Source organism: Mustela putorius, unplaced genomic scaffold (genome assembly GCF_011764305.1).
Source record: "Mustela putorius furo isolate JIRA1106 unplaced genomic scaffold, ASM1176430v1.1 tig00003858_pilon_pilon_pilon, whole genome shotgun sequence".
Classification (NCBI taxonomy): Eukaryota; Metazoa; Chordata; class Mammalia; order Carnivora; family Mustelidae; genus Mustela; species Mustela putorius.
In genome coordinates this window covers 18,144,874-18,167,837 of record NW_025422010.1, presented here as the reverse complement: position 1 = coordinate 18,167,837, position 22,964 = coordinate 18,144,874, and the positions used below count along the sequence as shown (strand labels likewise).

General features: G+C 38.1%; 1 protein-coding gene across 1 annotated transcript in view; it reads right to left on the bottom strand.

The window, feature by feature from the left end:
* The window catches only part of MIB1 (MIB E3 ubiquitin protein ligase 1), a 136,227-nt gene extending 116,485 nt beyond the window's left edge, over positions 1–19,742 (bottom strand). The window contains exon 1 of the mRNA XM_004742825.3: positions 19,514–19,742. Within this exon, the coding sequence (XP_004742882.1) occupies positions 19,514–19,742 (229 nt within the window). The remainder of the gene's footprint in view (positions 1–19,513) is intronic.
* Between the last annotated feature and the right edge of the window lie 3,222 nt (positions 19,743–22,964).

The following is a 22,964-nucleotide window of genomic DNA, read 5'->3' as shown; positions in this document are numbered from 1 at the left end:
AACTGAAACTTAGGTTCAATCTAGCAACAGAAAGAAGAATCATTTACTACCACGTAAATGTTTCAGACTTCAAACATTCAGAATCTTTTGAGGAATTTCAACCTATTCTCCAGGTTAACAATTACTCCAAAAGAAAAAAAAAGTTTCACCTCATATCATGGAAACAAACTACCAATTAATTTAAGCATCCATCCCTAGGTATTGAAAAACCTGGGGTGCCTGGGTGGCTCAGTGGTTTAAAACCTCTGCCTTCAGCTCAGGTCATGGTCCCAGGGTCCTCGGATGGAGCCCCGCACTGGGCTCTCTGCTTAACAGGGAGCCTGCTTCCCTTCCTCTCTCTCTCTGCCTGCCTCTCTGCCTACTTGTGATCTCTGTCTGTCAAATAAATAAATATAATCTTTAAAAAAAACCCAAAAAAACAAAAAAAGAAAAAACATTAAAAAAAAGAAAGAAAGAAAGAAAGAAAACCTCCACACCCCAAACAACAAACTTCAGAAAAGGATTACCAAGTAAGTTTCTCAGTATAAAAGGAAACAATATACTATAGTCAAGATTGCTGTTAGTTTGTTTTCCTTACAGAACAACACTACAGTCTGGAAAAAAAGGAAATAAGCATTTGGCAATATGATCTCCACTAAAAATGATAACATGAATGACAGACAATTAAAACTATAAAAGGGGGGAGGGCACCTGGGTGGCTCAGTTAAGCTTCTTCTGCTCTTGGCTCAAGTCATGGGTCACGATCTCAGGCTCCCTGCTTGGCGGGGAACCTGCTTCTCCCTCTCCTTCGGTCCCTCATCCATGCTCTCTCTCCTATCTCTCTCTCCCCCAAATAAAAATAAAATCTTTAAAAAAAAAAAAAAGCTATAAAAGGTACCCCTATAAAGTAATGAAAATAACTAAACTTTTTGGGTAACAAGATTGGGAATAATGTTCATAAGCGTCTGCCTTTGGCTCAGGTCATGATCCCAGGGTCCCGGGGTCAAGCCCCACAAGGGACTCCTTGCTCAGCAGGGAGTCTGCTTCTCCCTCTCCCCTGCCTGCTGCTCCCCCTACTGGTGCTCTCTCGCTCTCTCTCTCTCTCTCCCCGTCAAATAAATAAAAAATAAATAAAATCTTACTATTCTCTTTAGATCACCTGATAAATTAAAACTAGAAGTTTTTTAAACAATGTGGGACCTGTGAACATCAGTATCACTACTTTATGGTAATGTATGATCAGGCCCAATACTGAACTACAAGCAAGGGCTGTATTGTCCATTCAACACTAACAGTCCTGGATTTGAGTTCTGGCTTTCACTAGCTGTTATTGTGCCCTTGGAAGAGTCATTTTAACATTAGTATTTATATAAAAAATAATAGTATTTATTTCAAGAATTTGGGAAACAGAGAAGGAAGGTGGGGTTTAAATGAAACAAGATGCTCATGTTGAAGGTGGGTAAGAGGGATGTTCATTATATAATTCCCTATTTTGTGTTAAGTTTAGAAAATTTCCATAATTAAATAAAAGGATTCATTTTAGTTCTAAGAACCTCAGCTCCCTTTGGAGGAGGCATTATGTTCTTTAAAGGTAAGGGCTGTTCTAAGAATCAAGTAAGAATGTACTACATATGCGAGAACTAGAGCACAAAAATAGTAATGTTATTACTAATCTCTAATAGAACTAATACACTACTGCTGCTTCCAGGTAAGGGGGAAAAAACTGCATAATTAATTTTCTATATTCAAGTTTAAAATCCCATAAGGTAACTACTTTCTAAATAAAGAGTCAAACATGAAGATAAACTTGTGCCTGAACTGAGATGGTTTAAAAAAAAACAGGGTGGGAGGAAGAACAGTAGAAGGAAGATGGGATGCCTCATGAACTACCGAAGAGCAGGACACCCTACACCAAATATGTTTCATGTGCAACTCTTCCACATCTCCTGCCACACAAATGTCTGACTGTATTGGGGCAGATATCAGTACCTGCTGATTTCATTCCATGACTATTTTATGCTACTGTGGGCAGACCCTCTGCTGCTTTCAAGTATCATCCCTAGTGTAGAATGGAGAACAGAAAGGAAGAAAATTAAAGTGGCTAGAAAAAGGGGGTCAAATCGTAAGAAAGTTACAACTATTTACACAGGTATAAATAATGGTAGTTCTACCACTGAGCGGGACATATGATATGGGACTCATCCCAGGAGCCTGTGATCATGACCCAAGCTGAAGGCAGATGCTTAACTGACTGAGCCACCCAGGGGTCCCTGGACTTGCAATTTTTAGTATGTGTTTTTTTGTTGTTGTTAATGGCATGCCCTCTCTCTTTTTTTTAAGGTAAAAAGTGCAGTTCTAGTGTACTGTTTGTTCCTAAATATCTCTTATCTATTTGTTTTCTCTTGAATGATCTCATTTATACTTTTTTTTGTTACTTTCTACATCTTTTTAGTTTTCTAACCCATAGGCATCAAGTCCTTGATCTTCCTGACTTCTGTTTTCTCTCCAATTCTACTAGCTTTATCCTGGCTTAAAGGGGTGGTAGATAGTATTTTCCAAAGGGGACCACACCAATATATATTCACCTTAATTGCTCTTCTGACAATGTGACAATGACAGATGACCACTAAAAGGAGAGTCTATTTTCCTTCCCACAGAATCTGGACACTTGCAATTGCCACAGTCAACATGAGGAAGCAGAAGGAACAGTGTACAGCTTCTAAGGTTAGATCGTAAAACAGTGCAGGTGCCACTTGTCTGTCTGTATCTGTCTTTATGTCTCCCTCAGGATTCATACCCTGCATGCCTTGAGAGTTTTTTCATCATTAAGTCTGGCTACGCTGAAGCCACCCACGATAGAGAAGAACATGGAGAGGTCACACAGATATTGCAGAGCAGAGACTAACTGTTCCCCAAACTGTCTCCAAATCCCCAATCCATGGAAGCAATGAACATAGAAATTTCTACACACCAGTAAGTTTTGGGGTAATCTGTAACCATTTTAACTGAAACAAAGCAAGTTTTTTAAAAAGTATGAACTTTGTTATAGTTCCTTACAACATATCTGAAAAGCTAAATATGAAAATAGAAAATCAGGGGCGCCTGGGTGGCTCAGTGGGTTAAAGCCTCTGCCTTTGGCTCAGATCATGATCCCAAGGTCCTGGGATCGAGCCCCACATCAGGTTCTCCGCTCCTTGGGGAGCCTGCCTTCTCCTCTCTCTCTGCCTGCCTCTCTGCCTACTTGTGATCTCTGTCTCTCAAATAAATAAATAAAATTGTTTTTAAAAAAATAGAAAATCATAAAAGGGCTAGAAAAAAGAAGTTGAACATATTTTACAATTTTGAGTAGTCTTTCTAAGATAACATGAAACCTAGAAGTCACACACATGCCCAAATGAGCACACACACTATACAAAAAATACAATATATAGAAAATCTGAAAACCCACCTCAAACTGCTGAGTGGTTCGGGGTGCAGGAGGATAAGGAGAGAGCACTCATGTTTTCTCCTACATCCTTTTGAATTGTTTTATTATAACCATATTATTTTCATAATTTATTTTAAAAAACACAAAACAAGACTAATTTTATCCTCTCAAATTGGCACAGATTAAATACATGCATGCAAAGACTTAAGCTAATAAGATTTCACTAAGAATGAAATATAATTTCATACAACCTTTACGAAAGTACTTGCAAAATGTTTCAAATGTCTTAAAGACTGTCAGGTGCCTAGGAGGCTCAGTTTGTTAAGTATCTATCTTCAGCTCAGGTCATGATCCTAGGGTCCTGGGATTGAATCCCTCATCTGGCTTCCTGCTCAGTGGGAAGTCAGGTTCTCCCTCTGCTCTCACCCTGCTCCTGCTCATTCTCTCTCTCTCTTTCAAAATAAATAAATAAATAGCATCTTAAAAAAAAAACGTACTATGACCCGGTCTTCAAATTTTTTAAAAAGTACATCCAAAGATACTAAGATTTTTGTAGATAAAAACAAAAATTGAACATTAACCTATGCCAAAAATATGGGACTATTTATGTGTAAACTATGGTAATGCATAGAGAGAAATTCTATGCAATTAAACCATGTTGTAGAAGAAATATTACTGATATGATAAATTATATTTTTTTCATAAACTCATTATTATTTTCTAAAGTAGTAGCAAAGAACTACAGTATACCATTATATAAGACACATAATACACATGCACAGAAAACCTAGAAAGATGATCTCCAAAATGTACTAATGGGATTACCCTTTATGGTTTTCTAAATCTTCTACACTGAGTATTTATTAGTTCTAGAAAGCAGCTGAGTGAGTAGGGGCATTAATATATCATCAGAGATGCTCATGTATATCATCTATAAATTAAAATAAAAACAAAAGCATGGTATTTACAGCAAATATTTACAGAGACCAACTTTCAAATACTCTAGCAACAGAGTATGTAACTACAACTTAGAAGTTTTTGTTTCTTTTAACCCTTACTCTAACTGAGCTATTACATGAAAATAAAATATATACTTTATCTGGCTATACTCCTCACTGGCACATGCCTGCAGTCACAGGCTAAACTGTCTTACCCCTGGAAAGCACCATGACCAAAACATCAAAATTAATATCAAATAACAGTAACAATAAATGTCCACACATTTATTGTTAAGTTTCTGAATAGGTCTAAAACAGGTCTTCTTTGTCATCACAAAAAGTAAAATGCACTAAACAAATCAGTACCAATAAGCACTTAAGAGGTTTATCCTTAACTATGCAGCTCTTCAAATAAGAGTTGACTGATGAAAAAGGCAGAGGCAAAATGTATCCCACCTTCCCCATCTGACCAAAGAATGAAAAGTCCAGTTTTCAGCTATTCGCTTATTGACATATTTTTCATCTCTAAGCTCATTTTCCACAAAGCACAATGATAACAACATTCATGAGCTCATAACCTAAGTATAGGTTTTCTTTAAAAGGAGCTATTTAAACACACAATGATAACTCATTTGAAAAAAAAAAAAACCCTACAATTCATGGTTTTAGAGAATACCTCAGGAAAACCATTAATGCACACAAAAGCACATCCAAATCCTTTCTTGGTTCCCACAGTTCAAATGCCAGCAAAGCTACTGGAACAGCTGTTAAACAGACAAGGCTGAGAACTGAAAAGAGTAAACAAAGCAGCCTCCTCCACCATCAAACTGAGCACTACAGAATTTTTAATGAGAATGCAATTAATTGGCTTTAAAACAAAAGTTGATATTTAAAGAAAACACAAAAAGGAGAAAGGGTATTTAATAAACAAGACCAACACTTCACTGAGTTCTTACTTCAGTAGCTCATTTCCCCTTAAGACATCCACCCAATTCATTCGCTTCTAAAACCATTCCCTCCCAGTTTAAACCTCCTTAGCCTTTGCAAGTGTTATTCCTTAAAACGTTCATTTCAAAAAAATTAATTCCCTAACTAAACCTATTAGTCCCTTTTCTCCTTCCTATAGAATACCATATTACCCTAGAGACTCAATGCTCTTTTTCTTTGCTACGCTTTATGAAGACATCTGCCACTATTAAATGAACCACCTGATGATAGCTTTTGACTCATTCTACCAATACTCAAATGACCATCTGCTCTACATTTTAATGGCATCTCGCCTAAATTCAAAAACTTAAGAGAATTTACACAGCTTAAGTCTTTTTGTTGGAAAATTTTATGAGAACAATAAAACATGCTGGTCAAGATCAATGACAACAGTTCTTAAAACAGCCAATGAAAATATCTCAAAATCTTAAAGCAGTGATTTAAGTAAAATGTTAAATTTCTAGTTAGAAAAGATGACAGAATTCTCACTATAAGCAGTGCAGTCTACAAAGCACTTCAACACGTAACAAGAATACCTAAATTATCACTTTGTGTAATAGCAAAAGAAAAAAGTAAACAATATAATTATTCACCAACAAAGAATGGAAACATGGATTAGGTATAGAATGGAATACCTAAAATTATGTTCAATAGTCACACAATTCAAGTGAATGAATTCTTCAACCATAATGCTGAATTTTTTTTAATTATCTAAGAATATAAAATGTTGCAAATAAAGTACCATATATTGTTCATAAAAACATAGCACAAATGCTACATATGTACAAATGGTACATAAAAACGAAGCACAAACGTAAAAAAAAAAAACCACACATAAATTTCTAGATAATGGTTACCTTAGGAGAGGAGAGAAGGGTACGACATTGGATAGAAGCACACATGGCATTTTGTTTCTAGATGGGTTCACAAGTATTTATTACTCAATCTACTCCGGTATCTTATATATTAAGTGATAAATTTTAAAACATTTTAAAGTTAAAAAAATCCTAATAGACTAATATGACACCTAGTTAATCCTCTAAATTTGTACCCTAATTGGAAGATTTCACCTAACATTGAAAAAATAATTTACAAGTCATTAGCCAGTATTTAAATGTAATTACTTATTGTGGCATAACTGTTGATGTCATTCAACCAAAAAAGAAATCCTATTTCTGATTTAAGGATTCATTCAACTTTAACCCCAAATCAATGTGACAAAAAGTAATAGAGATTAAACAGAGTTAAACCAACTATAGTATGCATCTTACTCTCCCTGAACCTTCAAACTACTTACTGACTTAGAAATTGTCTCAACAATAATTAAAATTCCTAATGAGGGTAAGGCCTCTGTGACCTGCCAGCTGGTTGGTATATTCCACATTCCTTTCTCTTGAGAAATACTAAATTAATGAAAATAAGATTGTTATTACTAATAATACTGGCCACTACTCATTACCACATGAAGCTAACATGCCTTACACATACTTTATTTAAGCTTTCCAATAATACTAAAAGCTAGGCATTATGATTCCCAAGTAAACATGAAGAGACTAAGGCTGAGGTAAGTAACCCACCTTAAGTCACACAATATTAGTAGGTGGCAGGCTCAAATTCAAACCTAGGTGGGTCTGATTACAAAGTTTGGCCCTATTAAGGTCTTCGTTCCACTCGGGTTTTTTCTCCATCTGATCTTACCTAAAGAATAATTACGTATCTAGAGCAGCATGTTCCCAATTCAACCTACTAGATTCAAAATCCTTTAAGTTATCAAGTCCTATTCTAATAGTCAAATAAATCTCAGAGAGATATGCTTTAAAAATTGAAAAGATTGGGGTGCCTGGGCGGCTCAGTGGGTTAAGCCTCTGCCTTCAACTCAGGCCATAATCTCAGAATCCTCGGATTGAGTCCCGCATTGGGCTCTCTGCTCAGCAGGGAGCCTGCTTCCTCCTCTCTCTCTCTCTGCCTGCCTCTCTGTCCACTTGTGATCTCTGTCAAATAAACAAATAAAATTTTTAAAAAGTTGAAAAGATTATTTACTTTTTAGTTAATTTCAATAATGTAGTAATGTGCAACATCACTACTTCAAGTACAACCAATTCTTATTATACATTAAAAAAATGTCTCTGAAGGCATCTCACCCAAAATCTATAATTCCATCATAACTTTTCTGTTGGACAAGTTATTCTCATCTATTTTTGCATCCTCTACTACTCTACTGTATTACAAGTTTGCATAATTAAATTATAATCATGCCCTACACAATCCAAACAAAAGAAGTTATCAAAATAGGCATACACATGGCAGTTTTAGTATTATGTTTGTTATTTTTAGCACTGTTGTATAGGGGTAGAAAGTTAATAAGGTCAAACAAAATTAAGAATTTTATCACTTTTGGGGAGGCTGGGTGGCTCAGTCATTAAGCGTCTGCCTTCAGCTCAGGTCATGGTCCCAGTGTCCTGGGATCAAGCCCCACATCGGGCTGCTTGTTCTGCGGGAAGCTTGCTTCTCCCTCTCTTACTCCCCCCTGCTTGTGTTCTCTCTCTCACTGTGCCTGTCTCTCTGACAATAAATAAACAAAATCTTTAAAAAAAAAAAAAAAGAATTTTATCACTTTTTTTCCTGCTAACCAAGGAAAAATTACTATTTCATTTTAGAAGCAAAACATACATCTGTATACCTTGACATACTCCAACTTCATTTTACAGGTGAAGAACTATGGCTCAAACAGATTAATGTTACAAAGTTGGGGAGAAAAACTGACAAACCCAGAATTTTTTTAAGATTTTATTTATTCATTTGAGAGAAAGCACAAGAGCACAAGCAGCAGGGAGGGACAGTGGGAGAGGGAGAAGCAGACTCCTCGCTGAGCAGGAAGATAGGGATTCTTCTATCTGAGGACCCTAGGGTCATGACCTGAGCCAAAGGCAGATGCTTAACCAACTGAGCCACCAAGGCATCCTGACAAACCCAGATTTTAATCTCCACCATCAACTTACTACTTGTAAAATCTTGAGCAAGCTAGTTCATTTCTCATAGCCTGTTTTCTCTTCAGTAAAATAAAGGCCATCAAGTAACATTTTTATCAGAATTAAATAATATAAATAATATACTATATATAAAATATAGATAGATAGATAACATATAAAACACTTAACATAGTGCCTGAAAAATGATGGGAGCCCATGAAATATTAGTCTACTCCCCTAGTTAACAGTCTTACTTGATAAAAATCTAGAATGAACAAATAACCTTAATTTCCCAACTAAGCTAGTACATTTTCCACTACTTCATGAAGACAGACTCCAGGAAGGGGTGAGCAAGGCACCATAATCTTAACTATTACAATTCCAAGCTTTTATAATTTATTATCATCAGCCCTACAAAACTCTCAAAAATCAAATAATGACTTTTTTTTAATGTAAAAACTTCTATCCCATTTCTTGTCCTTTTATGAACAAAATTATCATCAATAAGATAAATCTACCCCTGAAGAAAACCAAATGTTCATATCATGAGTGTGTTTACAGAATATAAAGTAATTCTAACAATGCAACTATCTATAAAAGTTAATGTGCTTTTAAAAAAAAAAAAAAAAGTACTCCCCAAATGATAAATGAATATCTGGGCTATCTGCTTTTGTTCCCTTACCTCCCCCACTAAGTTAAATGACTGACACCTTATCTTAGTTGTTTTCTATCAACTGACTTATAAGCCAGTTGTATAGAACTCAGAACCCATTTTTCCTCCAAAACAAAGTTTTAAAGATAATTTAGGTACCAGACTATTTCACAAGAACTGTTTACACAGAGCTATGGGCGTACAAAGATAAAAACTGTTAAAATTGATAAAAACTCTCAACAGAGTGGGCTTAGAGGGAATACACCTTAACCTTAACACAATAAAAGTCATATACAGGGTGCCTGGGTGGCTCAGTTGGTCAAGTGTCTGCCTTCAGCACAGGTTGTGACCCCAGGGTTCTGAGACTGAGCCCTGTATAGGGCTCCCTGCTCAGCAAGCAGCCTGTTTCTCTCTCCCTCTCAGCCACTCCCCGCACTTGTACTCTCCCACTCTCTGTCAAATAAATAAATAAAATCTTAAAAAATTAAGGTCACATATGATAAATCCATAGCTAACATCATATTCAATACTCTACAATTAGGAACAAGACAAAAATGTCCACTCTTGCCACTTTTATTCAACATAGTATTAAAGTCCTCACCACAGCAATCAGACAAGAAAAAGAAACAAAAGGAATCCAAATTGGTAAAGAATCTGTCATTATTTGCAGATGACATACCATATGTAGAAAACCCTAAGAAGGCCACCAAAAAACTATGAGGACTAATAAATGAATTCAGCAAAATTGCAGGATGCAAAATTAATATATAGAAGTCTGTTGCACTAGTAACACTAATAATGAAGTAGCAGAAAGAGAAATTAAGAAAACAATACAATTTACAACTGTATCAAAAGGAATAAAACACACGCAAATAAAATCAACTAAGGAGGCGAAAGACCTGTACACTAAAAACTAAGATATTGATGAAAGAAACTCACAATTAAAAAAAAGACAATAGAAACAAACAGAAACAGGGTGCTCATACACTGGAAGAATTAATATGGTTACAGTGTCCATAATACCTAAAGTAATCCACAGATTTAATGCAATCCTTACCAAAATACCAATGGCACTTCCCACAGAGGTAAAACAAATAATCCTAAAACTGTATGGGACCATAATAAAGATCCCAAAGAGCCAAAGGAATCTTGAGAAAGAAAGAAAGCTAAAGATATCACAATCCCAGATTTTAAGCTATAATACAAAATTACAGTAATCACAACAGTATGGTACTGGCATGAAAATAAGACACTGACCAATGGAACAGAATAGAGAGACCGGAAATAAAGCCATGCTTATACGGTCAAATAATCTACAACAAAAGAGGCAAGAATATACAGTGGAGAAAAGACAGTCTCTTCAATAAATGAGTACTAGGAAAACATACTAGTACTAGACAGCTACATGCAAAAGAATGAAACTGGGTAATTTCTTACACCATACATGAAAATAAACTCAAATTAGATTAAAAACCTAAATATAAGACCCCAAGTCATAGAACTTGTGAAAAAAAACACAGGCAGTAACCTCTTGGACATGGGCTTTACTTTAACAACATTCTCTGGATATGCCTTCTCATCAAAGGAAATATAAGCAAAAATAAACTACTAGGACTACATCAAACTAAAAAGGCTTTTAAACAGTGAAGGAAACCATCACAAAACAAAAAGGCAACCTACTGAATGGGAGAAGATATTTGCAAATGATATATCTGATAAAAGTTTAATATCAAAATACAGGTAAAGAACACATACAACTTAACATCAAAACAATCCAATTTAAAAAAAAAAAATCCAATTTAAAAACTGGCGGAAGACCTGAATAGACATTTTTCAAAAGAAGACAGACAGATGGCCAACAGACACATGAAAAAATGCTCAGCATCCTAATCACCCAGAAATGTAAATCAAAACAACAGTGAAATATCACCTCACACCCAGTATCAAAAAGAAAATAACAAGTATAGGAAAGGATGTGATGAAAAGGAAACCCTCATGCACGGGGAATGTAAGCTGGTGCAACCAGTAAGGAAAACAATATGGAGGTTCCTCAAAAAATTAAAAACAGAACTACCATATGATCCAGTAATTCCACTGCTGGGTATTACCCAAAGAAAATGAAAACACTAATTCAAAAAGATATATCCACCCTTAGGTTTACTGCAGCATTATTTACAATAGCCAAGCTACAGAAGCAACTCACATGTTTATTGACAGATGAATGGATAAACATGATGTGGTATATACATATATACATATGTGTGTATGTGTATAGATATGTATATATGTGTATACACACACACACAATGGAAAACTACTCAGACATTAAAAAAAAATGGTCTTGCCACTCACAACTTGGATGGATCTAGAGGTTATTATGCTATGTAAAGTAAGTCAGACAAAGAATGACAAATATCATAGGATTTCATTTACACCTGAAACCTAAAAAACAAACAAAAAACAGCAACAAAAAAGGGAAAGAGACTCCTAAACATACAGAACAAACTAGTGGTTGCCAAAAGGGAGAGGTGTAGGGGAATAGACAAAATAGGTGAAAGGGTTTAAGAGGCACAAACTTCCAGTTATAAAGTAAATAACTCACAGAGATGAAAAGTAAAATGTAGGGAATATAGTCAATAATATAGTAATAACTTTGGTGAAAGATAACTACATTTCCAATGGTGAACACTGAGTAAATGACAGCCCAGGTCACAATCTTAGGGTCCTGGGATAGAGCCCCACATCATTGGGTTCCCTGCTCAGCAGGGAGTCTGTTTCTCCCTCTCCTGCTGCTGCTCCATCTGCTTGAGGTCTTTCTCTTATTCCCTCTCTCTCAAATAAATAAATAAAATCTTTTAAAAGAAGATGATGATGATGGTGATAAGGAGGAATATTCTTTTTTTAAAAAGCCATTTTCTGGGCTGCTGCTGCTGATGATGATGATAAGGAGGAATATTCTTTTTTAAAAAGCCATTTTCTGGGGCACCTGGGTGGCTCAGCTCATGATCTCAGAGTCCTGGGATCAAGCCTCACATCGGGCTCTCTGCTCAGCAGGGAGCCTGCTTCCCCCCTCTCTCTCTCTGCCTGCCTCTCTGCCTACTTGTAATCTCTCTCTGTCAAATAAATAAAATCTTTAAAAAAAAAAAAAAGCCATTTTCCTATAGGTATTTAAAATGCAAAAGTTCCTTCTAGGTGACTTAGAGCAATGGTTTCCAAAGTGAGGTATACAACTCAGGAGATACAGAACATGATCCTTTGAAATGCAAGAGAAAATGGAAGTTCACGATGTCTTATTGATAATCACAAATTCTAAGCGTTTTTGTAAGCTAGCAGCAAACTCACTGAGTGATAAACCCTGATCCTGAACAAACAAAATGCTATATATAGTAGGTAGTCTTTATCATCCCCGTAGTATCATTATTCTTATGCTTCCCTGCAGAAATATTAATTTATCTGATTACATGGTACTGCTGTGAACTTCAAAGTGGGTATTATGTACTGTGTTGCAAACACAGCATATTATAGTTCTAAAATCCAAAAGTATAAACTTAGTCCCAAGCATTCTAAAAAAAGGGGGTTGTGGACTTTCACTGAAACTTTTACTTTTACATTTACTTTTTTTCTAAAAATCTAAAAATGAAATTAAGTTTTACTAACTGTAAATTAGTCAGCTGACACTAATACCTTCAGTGGCCCTGTATAAAAACACATACTACAGGTGTACTGAAGGTGAGTGAGAGACTGAGAACACCTGGGCCCACCACTGTTGCCCACTTCTGGCACATTAAGACATACTGAAGCTTTTTTGTGCCTAATTAAGTGGATTTGTGGAATGCATGCTAATGACACAAAACAACATGTTGTTGATTATCTTGAGACAAAGTGTTTAAGAGGCAAAATTAAGAATGAGTTCCATATTTTTCACTTACAAAATAAATGAAAAATTAATGTTTCAAAATTACACACATTTTCTGGGATCAAAAGTAGGCATTAGTGGTATGCTCCTTATAAGATCTTTTAATTATGTTCATTTAATGTGTCCTAGGTAAAGATGATGTGAGAAAATATGTGCTGCCCAAAAGAAACTGAAGTAAGCAAGGTGAAAACTGGTATTTGGAGATGTTACCATCATTATACGGTCTTTAATAACAAAATGATGTGTATCACCAATTTTCATATTCATACTTGAAAGAAAATAATATTTTATTTCATTTTAAATTCAGTAAATTCAGAATTCATTGATTCAAAATATAAAAGAGAAACACCTTCCAATTCATACATAAGAAATGATTAGCATTAAAAAGGAGGGATGGGACGCCTGGGTGGCTCAGTTGGTTAAGCGGCTGCCTTCGGCTCAGGTCATGATCCCCGTGTCCTGGGATCGAGTCCCACATCGGGCTCCTTGCTTGGCGGGGAGCCTGCTTCTCCCTCTGCCTCTGCCTGCCACTCTGTCTGCCTGTGCTTGCTCTCGCTTCTCTCTCTATAACAAATGAATAAATAAAATCTTTAAAAAAAAAAAAGGAGGGAAAGTTACTAACTAAATTTCAATAAAAATTTTACTGAACTGGTAATGCAATAGAAAAATAAGATTAAGATTTAGTAAACATTATTCATTAGGGTCCAGTCAGAAGACAGAAACTATACCAATCCATCACTTCTAGAAATGGGTAAACAAGGGGGGAAAAAATGAGAGTACTAAAATATAAGAGGCTTTAAAAAAGCATTCCATAGGGTTAGGATCCAAACCTTGATGAAAGGGTCGGACCAGCTGGTGCTGGTATCAGTGAGTGGGGGCATGCTGAAGATACTTCTGGTTATACTGGAACAAAGTACACGAGAATCAAATACTGACACTGAAACCCTACTGGATAAGATGATACCAAAAGAAAGCTAGTAAAACAGAAAAGAGCAAGTTCCTTCTCCCACTCCAGCCTTCCAGTGTCCTTTGAGCATCCCCTATTTGCATAACCAAGGAGGATCCAGATGGCAAAAAATAATATGCAGAGTCCTACCACAGCCTCACCAGGTACAATACAGAGAGTGGGCTGAAGCCAAGACACAAGAGCTTAATAACCAGCATAACATTCAGAAATGCACTTCTTTCTTTTGGATCAACTATCTATCTTTCTGAGGTCTCCTAAAAGCTACAGCACCTAGCAAAATCAAGAATGGAAACAAAATCAATTTAGAATCAGACTTGATTTACTAATATATTAAAATAAGATTTTCAAAAAAAAAGAAAAAAATCATACTGCTCTCATTTTTAAAAAGAAGAATATTCTGATGAGAAGCAAAATATCAAAATACCACCCCGATGGTTGGATCCTTTCCAGTGCAGGTGTTAATCCTTTTTCTGCATATATTTTTCCATAATTTTTCAGTATTTAAAATTTACATAAAAAGCACAGTACCATCTATAGTACCTTTTTGAAAACTATTTTTTACTTAACAAATATTTGGTAAAAATATACTATATATACATAGTATACTTGTATATACTATATATATACATTCTTTCACCTTAGCTGCTAATATTTTATTGTGAGACTCATGTAACATGATATACAAATTATCTAAAAACTTTCAGTAGTTACCAAATTATTGCTTTTATAAACAATAATGCAATGAATTTCTTTATACATACCTTTTAATGGATTTGTGCCTAAGGATTTCATGGATATACACTTAGAAGATTTTCTTAGTTGCAGAATATGTGCGTTGTAAAGTTTACAAGATTGCCAAACTGCTTCTTAAAGTGGTTGTATCAATTTACTGTCCCACCAATAACCTGAGAGTTCTAATTTCTCCACATTCTTTATCAATACATACTATTTTTAGACTTTTAATTTTTGTCACTCTGACTGGGGTGAAATACATCTTTTTAAATTTTTATTTCCAGGTTAGCTCTGAGTTAGCTATATGAATAGTTATTAGCTCTTTACTATTAACATCAAATCAAATTTTCACAGCTAGAGGAAAATTTCTATTTAAAATTATCTAATCCATTTATCTCATACGTAAAGGAAAAAGCCAGCTAGCTGGCTTCTAACTTCTAACTGAAAACTTTCTCCCATACCTGGTAATATAATTACCTATGTCACTCCCAACCACACACTTACAAGCTAATCTTAAAAGGTCGATTTTTCTCAGTAAACAAAAGAAGCTTTATAGTCGAGGTAAGATTTCAATAATCTGAATATTGGGTAAGATATGATAGTTAAGTAGATATGACAATGTCTTATCTTCTCCCACGGGCAGAGCTTGGTTTCAACAGTGTAGGATGACTGGAACTTTAAGCTGCTGTTTAGAACAAAAAGCAAAACAAACAAACAAAAAAAACGTAAAAGATTAAGAACACTGATAAAGTAAAAAAAAATAATACCACAAGAGTAAAGACAGACAATCTGGAGCTGGAAAATTTGACAGCGTCACATGCAGCTCAAATACTGTATGTAATAGTATTGTAAATTTCAAGGTCTGTGGATTAGTTAACGGTATTGTACTAATGTTATTTTTCTGGTTTCAATAATTGTAAGATATTAATACCTGAAGATGAGCAAGGAGCAAAAGGAAACTCTTTTTAATGGTTTTGTAATTTTTGTAAACCTGAAATTATTTCAGAAAGGTTCAACTTGTTTTTTTTTAATTTTATTTATTTATTTGAGAGAGATCACAAGTAGGCAGAGAGGCAGGCAGAGAGAGAGAGGGGGAAGCTCCCTGCTGATCAGAGAGCCTGATGCCAGGGCTCCATCCCAGTACCCTGGGATCATGACCTTAACCAAGGCAGAGGCTTTCACTCACTGAGCCACCCAGGTGCCCCAAGATTAAACTTATTTTTATTTTAACTATTATGTAAAGAAATACCAAGTACTGTATATAATAAATATAACATTTAATAAACCTTGAGAATGTAATAAAGTACCAATAGACATCAATTATCAAATATTTTGAAGAAAAAAGAGAAAAGAAAATTGAAAGTAGTATTATAGTCCTGGGGTAAAACCAAATCTAACAGTTTGTGATTTGTTCAATCCTTCAAAAAAAAAAAAAATGCTAAAGATATTAAGTCATAGAAATCAAAATTCATTTCAAGAGCACTGCATAAGAAGGCTAGCTACCCTGCATCTAGAAATGCTTTTAAAATGTCTGCTAAAAGAATCAGACGAACAAGATGAATTATTACACGCAACAAATTAAATGAGTAAAATTATCTTGTAAATTAAACTGAGATTTTAAAACAATTACCTCTAAAAACATCTGCTTTTATACAAGATAATGAAACTATGACAGATATACTTCACACCACAAAGCACACAGACAACATTAATATCCCTTCAAAAATTACTGTAATATAGGATTTGTTACACTTTACTCTAGAAAGATTTTTAAATTTCCTCATAAACGTGCAATTACCAATACCAAGATGACTGCAAATTATTGAGCTGTGGTGAAATTTTAGCTTGAGCTAGCAAGGTAAAATCTTTTAAGAGCCTGCAGAAACAGGTATATGCCTCATTCCAGGTAAAACGTTAGAGTATAAAGTGCTAAAATGTCTTTGGACAGCAACCAGTCAGTTATCTATCAAAATGTTAAATATGTGTACCCCTTGATGCAATTCTATAACAGAAGTACTCAACACATATGCATAGGATTTATTCTGTTTAACAGTGAATAAGAAGACCTGAAACAATATAAAATGCCCTCCAAGAAAGCACTAGTTAAATACATTATGGTGTCTAGTCACTGGAATATTATGCACTTATAAAAGAATAAGATAGACCTACATGTGCTAACATAGAACAATTCCCAATATATTAAGTGGAGGAAACAAAAGTGCAGAAGAGAATACAGTTTTTACCATTTGTGCTTTAAAAAGGTAGATTTACAGTATATTAATAAATATGCTTGCAAAAAAATAGGGTATGTAAGAATACACAAGAAACTGGTAACAATGGCTGTCCCTTTTTGTACTGTTGAATCTTTTCTTTTGGGCATGCATATACGTCTTTCCCAATGTTTAAATAACCAGTTAAGAAACACAATTTTATGGGGTGCCTGGGTGGTTCAGTGGGTTAAAGCCTCTGCCTTCGGCTCAGGTCATGATCCCAGAGTCCTGGGATAGAGCCCCACATCGGGCTCTCTGCTCAGCGGGGAGCCTGCTTCTTCCTCTCTCTCTCTGCCTGCCTCTCTGTCTACTTGTAATCTCTGCCTGTCAAATAAATAAAATCTTTTAAAAAAAAAAAAAAAGAAAGAAACACAATTTTATGAATTATCTGTTCAAAAAAACTGAGATGACTTGTGTTAGTTTCCTTTTTGTCACTGCCAATAACAAACAGGAACCCATTTCAGATTTGTTAGGTTTTGTTAAATTCAATCATCAAGCCTTAGAAGTAGCTTATTTATTAATTAACTCAAAACGTATTAAAGACTTTAAAGTTAAGATCTGAAACCATAAAACTCATATAAGAAAACACAGGCAGGAAAAAAAAAAGGAAAAGAAAGGAAAGAAAACACAGGCAGTAAGTTCTTTAACAATGATTTTGGCAATGATTTTTTTGGACTTGACACCAAAAGCAAAAGCAACAAAAGCAAAAATAAACAAGTGGGACTCCATCAAACTAACAAGTCACTGCACAGCAAAGGAAACCATCAACAAATGAAAGAACTTACTGAATGGGAGAAAATGCTTGCAAATAATGCATATAATGATTAATATGTAAAATACATAAAGAACTCATACAATTCAACAGCAGAAAAACCAATTTGATTTAAAAATGGACAGAGCATCTGAATATTTTTTCAATGAAGATATACGGATGGCCAACACACATGAAGAAATGTTCAACATCACTAATCATCATAAAAATGCAAATCAAAACCACAATGAGACATCACCTCACACTAGCTAGAATGGCTACTACCAAAACAACAAGAAACAGCAAAAGATCAAAAACAGAACTACCATAGGATCCAGCAACACTTCTGGGTATCTAGCCAAAGAAACAGAAAACACTAATTCAAAAACATTTGCATCCTCATGTTCACCGAAGCATTATTTACAATAGCCAAGACAAGGAAACAATCTGTAAGTCTATCAATGGATGAATGGATAAAGAAAATGTGCCCCCACACACACACACTGGAATATGAACTCAACCATAAAAAAAGAATTAAATGCTGCCATTTGCAACAATATGAATGATCTCAAGAACACTGTACCAACTGAAATAAAGGAGAGAAAGACATATACCTTATGATCTCATTTATACATGGAATCTTTAAAAAAAAAAAAAAAAGCTCATAGATACAAAAGCTCAAAAATACAAAGAACAGATTGGTTGCCAGAGGTGGGAAGAAGTGAAATGGGTGAAGGGTGTCAAAAGGTGCAAACTTCCACTTATAAAGTAAACGTCATGGGATGTAATGTACAGTATGGTGACTACAATTATTAACACTGTGTTGTTGCATATTTGAAAGTTGCTAAGGCAGTAAATCTTAGAAGTTCTCATCACAAAGGAAAAAAATTTTATTAACTATGTAGACTATGGATGCTAACTAGACTTAACTGTGATGATCGTTTTGCAATATATATAAATATCAAATCATGTACACAGAAAACTAACAGATGTCAATGATACCTCAATTTTTTAAAAGTAGCTTATTTATGCATTCTGTAAAGTAACAAATTTTAAATTTGAACTACTTTCTACTAAAGACAGTATCATGGACAAATCTGTAAAAATATTTTTGATTAAAGTAATCCAAAAAAATAAGGCTAGAGCTTTATTTTATGAGCACAAGCCTTCAGTTTACCGCACTACAAAAAATTCTAGAGTAACAAACAGATCCCTGATATTTGTGAATCAAGGACCTTGACTCCTTGTGCATGAATGGGTGAGTCTCTAATATATCCTGAGATGGGGTGTTAACGACAAAAAACCAGTGTCTAATCCACTTGGGAAAAGTATTTAACACAAGGAAATGGTTCAACAGCTTGGTCTATTTTTCCCTCTATTGGTAATGAAACAATTTAGATGAAAAATCATTCTACAAGGTCCTAATTAACATTTAGCTACTGAAGTCCAAGTCCTTCTATGTATTATAGGAGGCAATACATACACTTATACATACATACATGGTATCTCAACAAATCCGAACTACCAGAGGCCCCTCGGCAATTGTAACCCGTCAACTAAACACCATATGGCTAGGCAAGCCTCTCTTCAGACAGTTATCACTCGGTGGCTGATTAATTTCAATGGGTTATTAGATAGGCCTCTCCAGACCCCTTCCCTAGAGAAGGAGGAGGGGAACAGTCTGTGGTCTTCCCGGTGCTTTGTGCCTTCCAGGCTTGAAACCATCCTGGTGACGGTGCTGCCATCATTTCCCGTGGGGGTAGCGGGGTCTCCTCTGCAAGTTTTTGTTTACCAGGTACTGAACCTAAATCTCTTTGGCTCTCTCCCTTCCTACCGCGGGGCTTCTCCCCCGCAGCCCGACGCCCACCCGGCCTCGCCCCTTCCCCGCGCGCTCGCAAGCCCGGGGCCAAGCGGCCAAGACTCACCCGTGGGCGCGCTGTCCAGGATGCGCAGGTCGTAGGCCCCGGAGCAGCGGTAGTTGGCGGCGGTGCCGTTGTCCCACACCACTACCACCTCCTCGGGGCTCTCGAAGCTCCGGACCGTGCCCACATGGCCCTCGCCGCCGTCCTGCTTCCCCCACTTCCAGTCCGGGCCGCGCACTACCCGGGCCCCGACCCCTTCCACCATCACCCGGTTATTCCGGGAGTTACTCATCGGGGCCCGGGCGGTGGGCTCCGCCGCTACCGCTGCCGCCGCCGCCGCCGCCGGGGGGCCCGTGAGGGAGTTGGGCCCGGGCCGGACTCTCGGCGCCGGCGGGAGCGGCAGGGAGCCCCGGGGGACGTGGGAATAACTCACGGGGGCGGCGACGCGGTCCCCGCCAAGACCACAACCGCTCTCCAGCCGTCGCCGCCGCCGCCGCGCTCCCCGCTCGGACTGGAGGCCGGACCTCAGCGGCTCAGAGGCCGCGGCGGCGGGCGGGCAGAGGGGAGGGGGCCGTGGGCGGGGACTCCCCCGCTTCCTCCGGGCTCCCCGGCCGGGCTACAGCGACGGCCGCCAGGAAACCACGCTCTCCCCCGGCCGGGAGCGCGGGGAGCGCAGGGGGCCGGGGGAAGCTAGTCCGGGGGAGACGGCGAGGGCAGCGGGGAGCAAGCTTAACTGCCGGCCTTTTTTCTCCCCCAGTCCCTCGCTCCGGGGTGGCCGCCCGACTGCCGGCGCCGCCTCCTCCCCCGTGGACAGCGGTGGTACCTCCCGGCGTCCGGCGAGCGCCCGGGCCCACGGGCCCCCTTCTCTCTGCCCCCGCGCACGCCGCCGCGCTCCGCCCCGCCACAGAGTCCCCACCGGGCGAGAGCGGCTCCACATCCGGATACTGACGCACTTAAGGCTGGAGCAGCACCTTCTCTGACTAGGAGGGGGAGCCACGGCAACAGTAGGGCGGAAAGGGTTTCGGAGAGTCGCGCGACTGGAGAAAGAAAGGAGAAGAATATCGATCCCTAAGCGTCCTCTCCAGGGCCCGACGAGAGTGCGCATGCGCTCGGCCGGAAAGCGCGGTGGCTGGGGGGGTGGGGGCGGCGGGTGACGGCCGGCCTGAGCCTGAGGCGCTGGAGGGGCAGCACTACGGGGTTGGGGCCTACCGGTGGTGCGGTGCGCTCCATTGGCTGCGACAAAAGGGGCGGAGCAAGAAATCCGTCCCACCTTCCCGGAGGTGGGGCTGGAGGAAATCCTAGATAAATCTAGGGTATGGCGACGCGGGCAGTGAAACCAGGTAGTTGTGATGAGGTCAGTCTTTAAGTTGTAGTGCACCTAGGTGTACAGTGTGAACTGGGGATTCCGTCTTGTTTTAGTCGTCTTTTTTAATGGGATCTGAAGTAAGACAGATTATAGCACAGATTAAGGACGACGTGTATTTTTGTATGTGTAAATTTAAAATTTATCAAACTGGAGTGGGTGATTAGGGATGTATTTTTAAGCTGAGTAGAATGGTGTTGAGTGTGAGCTACCTGCAAAGTCCTTTGAAAGCTGTGTCTTGCCTTCCTGCGGAGTCAGGGTGCTAAGTAGACCAAACAGTACACGCTCCTGAGAGAGTTTACATGCACCTTGCCCATTGATAAGCCCCTCCACCCTAGACGTGATTCAGCTCTTGAATACAAAAGACAATCTCGGAAGGAAAATAAGAGGGCCATAAGAGTGGTTTCTGGCTGCCCTTACTTAAATAACATTATGGTGTGTAAGATTTAAAACCATTGTTTTTTAGCCCAGCATGGAGGCATTGTTGCTTTTCCTGAGAGTCACAGGAGCAGGAATACTCCCTCAAAATCAAATAACCAAGTAGAAAGACAATAATCCAGTGGAAAGAAAGGAGGTATAAAATGTGGCCAATTATGTTGTAAAATAAATAAAATATTCTTTATTTTTCATGTAAATAAAACTGAGGAAAACACCAGTATAGAATCCCCAAGACCAAACAGAGCTAATTGGAGAGACTAAACACGATTTAAAATATTTGTTCGGAATAGGCCAGTCAAATTTCTGGTCTGCCTTAAACTATTTTCACCCCAGAAATTTAAAATGTGCTTTTGCCAGAGCTACTCAACTGCAGTTATTCAATTAAGGACACTATTAGTATTTGAGCTCTGCCAGCTCTTCTTCTCTCTCTGGGATCTTTTCTGGTTTCCTTCCTTTCAGGATAACCAATTAGATTCATCAATTGAATTAATAAGTAGACAAAAAGATTCTGGAGGGGGGGCACTTGAGTGACTCATTTACTTAAACTCCCAACTCTTGATCTCAGCTCAGGCCTTGATCTCTGGGTTATGAGTTAAAGCAATGCACTGGGCTTCACTCTGGGTGTGGAGCCTACTTTAAAAAAAAATTTTGGGGGGCGCCTGGGTGGCTCAGTGGGTTAAGCCGCTGCCTTCGGCTCAGGTCGTGATCCCGGGGTCCTGGGATCGAGCCCCGCATCGGGCTCTCTGCTCCGCAGGGAGCCTGCTTCCTCCTCTCTCTCTGCCTGCCTCTGCCTGCTTGTGATCTCTCTCTGTCAAATAAATAAATAAAATCTTTAAAAAAAAAAAAAATTGGGGGGCGGGGCGCCTGGGTGGCTCAGTGGGTTAAGCCACTGCCTTCGGCTCAGGTCATAATCTCGGGATCCTGGGATCGAGTCCCATGTCGGGCTCTCTGCTCGGCAGGGAGCCTGCTTCTCTCTCTCTCTGCCTGCCTCTCTGTCTACTTGTGATCTCTCTGTCAAATAAATAAATCTTTTAAAAAAATAATTTTTTTTGGAAAAAAAATATAGCTACTACCCAAGTTATACTTATGATTGACTTTGTAAATTAAGTTGATTCAAGTAAAGGCCAATTCGTCATAGTGCAACCTTACATTTTACATCAAGCACAGCATATTAATAATGGCTTTCCATATATTTAATTGTATTTAGCTCACCCAGGAGTTTTATACTAAGATGTAATCAAATATTTAGAAAAGCTTTTCTTTTTTATACCAAAGATTAGTTATAATAACTTTGAATTTTATTTGCCCTTAAAATGAAAAGGGATCCTTGGGGCGCCTGGGTGGCTCAGTGGGTTAAGCCGCTGCCTTCGGCTCAGGTCATGATCTCAGGGTCCTGGGATCGAGTCCCGCATCAGGCTCTCTGCTCAGCAGGGAGCCTGCTTCCCTCTCTCTCTCTCTCTCTGCCTGCCTCTCTGCTTACTTGTGATCTCTCTCTCTGTCAAATAAATAAATAAAATCTTTAAAAAAAAAAAAATGAAAAGGGATCCTAAGAACTGATCTAGCCCAGTGGTTTTTCTTTTTTCCCTAACCACCCCCACAGACCCTCTGTTCTTATCTGTACATTTGATCAATGAAGGGAGCTAGGTAGTGAAGCAATATAGCAAGGCTAGAGCCTACATGTAGTCTTTCCTTCCTCCTACCTTTGCAGGGGCT